The 5789-nt window shown below is 30.2% G+C and overlaps 1 protein-coding gene across 1 annotated transcript in view; it reads right to left on the reverse strand.

Annotated features, from left to right (window-relative positions):
• Positions 1-2375: 2375 nt before the first annotated feature.
• Positions 2376-5789, reverse strand: part of LOC106477842 (ubiquitin-related modifier 1-like) — a 13660-nt gene continuing 10246 nt past the window's right edge. Inside the window, exons 4-5 of the mRNA XM_013938368.2 lie at positions 3990-4038; positions 2376-2671 (exon numbers count right to left, since the gene is read on the reverse strand). Of these exons, the coding sequence (XP_013793822.1) occupies positions 2603-2671; positions 3990-4038 (118 nt within the window). The 3' untranslated portion in view covers positions 2376-2602. The remainder of the gene's footprint in view (positions 2672-3989; positions 4039-5789) is intronic.

Here is a 5789-nt window from a genome sequence, read left to right on the forward strand (position 1 = left end):
CATAAATAAACTACAATCAATACAAAACACTCTAATTACTACAGCATTTAAAGTTCCCCGTAGAAAACAAAAGAGGTAATTGGGAATAATGGATAACCTTCACTTGTACATTAGGGTCTCTGTGAATCATGAGGGGGAAGGGGCATTTGAACCCTTCAATGAAACATGGATATTTTATGCTAATCAGAAGAACTTGAAGATGAAGCATCACCTCACAGATAGCAAAAAAAAGAAATGGTCAGGATACTGGTGATGTGGCTTCAGTTATACACTTTCTATATTTTGCTTGCAGAATTTCACTCGGAGATACTTCAAGGGTTAACTGTGCTAACCATCTCTAATTTTAAAGTAATAGAGCAGAGGGAATGAAGCTAGTCAACACCAACTGCCAACTCTGAGATTCCCCTTTTTCAAAAAAACAGTGGGATTGACCCTCACATTATAATACCTCCATGCCTAAAAGGACAAGTATATTTACTGACGGGATTTGAAATCGTGACCCGCAGGTTGCGAGTAGAATATCCTAACCATCAGGCCATGCCAGACCCTTTTTTCTCTAATCACCATCTTAATTATTATTTGTTTTTCATAAGAGCATGTCATATATATGAATGATATAAATATTCAATGACAGCTATGTTTGTATTATGTATATGTTGTTTGAAAACCTAATTTTAGCAAAACTTAATTAGAATTTCCTTTAAAAGAATCTCATCATTTTCTGCAAAAAGAAAAAATATGTTTCTGATCCTCATTGTCATCTATACATATAAAGATGGAATGTGTGTTTGTTTGCACCCAAACTCCTCCAAACGTATTAGGCCAATCTCAACTGAAATTTGTATGTAAACAGTATGAACCATGGGGAATGTCCTAAGGGGATCAAAATTGAATTTAACACTATTTTGTAAAGCCTGTTGGTTAATTACTCCCAGCCTATTGAGTCAATCTCAAACATTCTTGGCAGGTTGATGCTTCAGACAATGTGGAATATTCTAAAAGGATTCAAGGTCAAAGTATGAAAGTTGTTGGATTGTTTCTCAAACAACCATGCTTTTCTCATGAGATGTAGGGTGTTCAAGGGTGGGATCATCTCAAAATCTTTATTTGTTTGTAGATGAAAAGTACACTGTAAATGTTGTTTATGATGAATCTTTGTTACAATTTACAAATTTTGAAATAAAGTTTATGTTCAACTTATTACTTTGAAATATATGATTGCTGTTAAACTTACATTGTTTTAATTAAGTTTAAACATTCCTCATCAATTGACAGGGATTTCAGCTTGTACTTCTATGAGAATGAAATCAAAATAACAGAAGTGCACTACAAGCTTTAAAGCATTAAAAAAGTCTTCTGACACTCATTTCTTTTTCTAATTATATTTATTCATAAAATCTACATCAAATTACCTGTGAAAAAAATGAAGGTACAATATAAACACACCCAATTATATAATTAATTTATCATCATTGAATTTTGAATTCAAACAAAATCAGTTTTCCATTTTTATTCTTGCGATTACATGAAAGCAGTTGCACTACAAACCCAGTGTTAATGTTTAATCTCGAAAGATTTAAAATGTCTTTGATCACAGTAAATATGATTGTTCTTTATGTAATTCAATGCAGAGTTTAATTAACAATTAAAAACATACTAATGACTTCAAAACCTTTTAAAAAATTGAAGAAAACTATCAGTATTTCATTAACTTTGTTGCTGAAAAGAAAAAGTACTCGTAGCAATATTTTATTGTAAAACTGGATTTGGGTGTTGTAGATTTCTTAGTTGCAAAGTGGCAAATAATTAGTTTAAATACAGATTTTCATCATAATTTTTGTCACAGTCTTCTAAAGAGCCTCAATACCAGACAAGAAAGTGAATCAATATGCACCTTTCTAACAATAAAATACTACTAAAAACAATTATTTTTTATATCAGTCTTGCAAAAAAATTACCAATCTTATGCTGAATCACTTGGCAAAGAAAAACATATTTCTTAAAGTTTTAAATTAGATAATGCAGAGGACAGTTAATTAACTCAATTACCTATAAGCATTAATTACATCGATTTGTATCACGTAAAAAATTAAATTAATCAAAATTACAATTAATGTCACAAAAATAATCAACTAATCAGACAACTATTCAACATAAGTGTTTCCAATTATTACTCTATTCAATTATTCAAACTTTCTGCATTTCATGTGGGAATAATCAATTAGTTGAATATAAATTAATCAGTTAATTGGTTATCCAATTTCACTAATCACCCAGTTCTATGGTGTTATTTTAATACAGCTTATGTAAATTAGGCAGGTTAACAAAATCAGAAGTGACTGATATTTATTTGTCCTAGATTAATGGTTTTTTTTCCCCTAAACTTAAACAATTCAGATTACAAAGACAGTATATCAAAAGACTCAATGTTCTGGTAAGAATGTCCCCGCCCCTCAGTTTTTCACTCCACCACTAAATGATATACTTTACAAACAAAAGTCTTCTTTCTCTACAAACAGCAAATATATATATATATTTATTTATTTATTTATAAACACTATTAAAAGCATTTCTTTTTACAGGTATATGATATCAATGTTTTTCATCCTCCATGCAAAGTTGAAATAAACATTATTCTATCATTTGGCTGCACTTCATATTCTAATGCACCCTATAAAAAATAAACAAACATTACTATTCATTTGAGATCAAGACACCAATTCAGTTTACTAAATCTTTACAGTAAAAATTTAATAAAATTAGTATCAGTTATTTGATTAATGTTTTTACACTGACTTAGTTAATAGTAATAATGAAAACACGTATATCACAGACAAAGATTAAGTATTTAGAAAAATGTTGCTTTTCTGGACTTTCTCCACGATGTCCTCGAACCTGAATCGGATGGAAATCAAAATCAAGCAAGCAAACATTCCAGAGGCCAAATAGCTAATAAAGAGAAAGCTTATTCCAGCCTGACTTCTTCTGTGTCACTTCCAATATGTTTATACTTTCTTGTGATATAAATACTTTTATATGAAACAACAGTGATTCATAATATTAAAAGGGTTAAAAATTCAAGGTTCTTGTGTTAATTTCATATTTTTATAATATTCAAACAATCAACATTTTTCAGTACACAATTAAAAATGTTTATTGTAAGACCGATAAACGGCCTTAAAACAGACACACTACATGTTTCGACATCTAATAACGTCATCCTCAGGAGTGTGAAAAAATCTGTGCAAATCATATATAATATATTTAGGGAGAGGTAATGGTCACGTGATACCTTAGTTTACATAGTGAATTTAAAGAAAGTCACAACATCTGAATATTTTCTGACTTCATCCTTATTTAAGATATGATTATTTTTAATATGTTTCATTACTTCCATAGTTTCTCTAAGATTTCTAACAGACATTTCATTTGGTTGAGCCAAAATAACAGCTTCTTCCCACTGACTGACATGACCAGTATAATTTACATGATCGGCTGGTGCAGAATTGTCACTTTTGTTTTAAACATTTCTCCTATTTTCATTTATTCTCAATTTTAAATTTCTTCTAGTTTGACCAATGTATACACAACCTCATTCAGTTTTATAAATACTAATTTTCTCCATTAGATGAAGTGAATCTATAGTTTTATTTAAAATTTGACTAATTTTATTCAATGGTGTATAAACCAGAATAACATTTTTTCGTCTTATAAATTTTTGGAAAATTTGACTTTACAAACCTGGGACATATGGCAAAAATAACATTTCCCTATTTTATATATATGAAATGTTGATTTCAGCTTAAGTTTTTGATTATTATTTATAGCTTTGTCAAATTTTCTCATGGCTCTATCAACAACATTAGGCAAGAAACCTCTATATAATGCTACATATTTGATTAATAACAGATAATTAGTGATTACATGTTGCAAGGTTTATGAGAAATAAAAAAAAAGCACTTACAATAAACAAAATAAATAAGTCTTACCAACAGTTCCCAATCTGCATCATTTACAAGCACCAAGATACCAGGTCTCCTAAGAAAATATTTGTTAAAAAATTATGCTGGTAATTACTTGATTCAAAAAGACAACAATGATAATGTGTGACAATGAAAAAACTGTAAAATTTACTTAAACATGTTTTAAATACTAACCCCACTATTACTGGTAGAATATGAATACAACAGTTTTGTACAATTCCACTTTACAGATGATAAAGAAGAGGGTGGTGCGTTTAAAAAAAAGGAACATATGCACACTAAATTACATTCACTTTTGTTCTCTTGATTGATCCTGATAACAGATAACCTTTACAGTTGTAAGAAACTAATAACAGCATTACATTCTGTTGTGTAGTTAACTATTTCTGATTTGTTAGACTTGTTTTTTAGTGAGTTATCTGTTCTGGTTAGGGATTATTCTATTACATGTATGATGCACATTTTTGAGGTTCACAAGTGTGACATTCACAGGTAAACTGATTTCTTTGCAAGTATCAGATAGGTCCAGTTAATAATGACAACTGAACAAGAAATTTGTGGAGTAATCTGAATTTCAAAATGCAACCAAGTTTTAAGTAATGAGCATAAAGAAAGAACTTCAGCTTTCTATCTCTCAAGATGAATCTCTGTTGACCTAAACACGGTGAATACAGAGTAGAAATGAGAGAGAAAATAAAGGTTCTGTTAGTGCAAGAAACCTCATATTCTTCCTCTTATGACAACATCACAACTGAATGGTCATTCTTTTAAAGCATTCCTCAGCTGTAACATATAGACATCATCCATTCAGCTAGTAAAGGATGTTGCAGTCATTGACCATCTTAATATGGATATGACACATTACTGCAACATTCCATCAGGCAGAGTAGGTATTATCTGCTATAAAAAAACAAAGGCAAAAAGGCAACTAGAACAAAACTTCATAGTAATGTTTAAAATCCCTATATTAATAGAAGCAGGTGGAAAACATGATATACCTGCATATCACATTTCATATTATGACACAAGATTCTTAATAAAAATGACTAGTAGCCACCAAAATGAGGTTTTCGTGTCTTAATTTGGTTTTAATTAATTGGCCCAGCTGCTAGTTACTCCTCAAGCTTAGACACTATGCTAAAAATTAAGCATAAACCTCGAAATGCTTCTAACTTAAATATAATTCAGAATTGAAAAGCATGATTATCTTATTATATTTTCATGTTTTTAAATAAGTTTAGTACTAAAAAAAACATTCACTACATTAGTCAAAACAGCATGAGTCTCACAGCTTAAAATAATTATGAAAACAAGAAATAGAACTTATGGGTGGAAGGAATGAAGACAGTCCAAGAAAGTTAAGCTAGACAGTTGTTGTATCCAGGTCAAATAAATAAAGCAAAGAACAAAGACTCAAAAATAATTCAGAGGCAATTTAACTAAATATATAAAAAAACTTGACAAAACGAATAAAAATGATCTTAGTTCAGTGCAGCCTAAACCCCTTCTTTTTGGGTTACTTTTTCATCAAGTCAAATAGAAAAAAATCTTACTAAGAATAAAAAATTGAGAAAAGCAACTGACCCTCACTAGAGCATGCATTCTCAATCTGTTGGTCACAGAGAAGAGTTACTAGAATAGAGGGGTTGTTATACGAGGAGAGGCTGAAATCTCTCAAATCATTTTCTCTTGAGAAAAGAAGAGTTTGAGGGTCATCGGATTGAGGTGTTTAAGATCGTAAAGGGGATTGAAAGTGTTGATGCATAATATTTTTTCATATTTAACAGTGAGAATAGTAGGACTAGG

This window comes from Limulus polyphemus, unplaced genomic scaffold (genome assembly GCF_000517525.1).
Source record: "Limulus polyphemus unplaced genomic scaffold, Limulus_polyphemus-2.1.2 Scaffold170, whole genome shotgun sequence".
Classification (NCBI taxonomy): domain Eukaryota; kingdom Metazoa; phylum Arthropoda; class Merostomata; order Xiphosura; family Limulidae; genus Limulus; species Limulus polyphemus.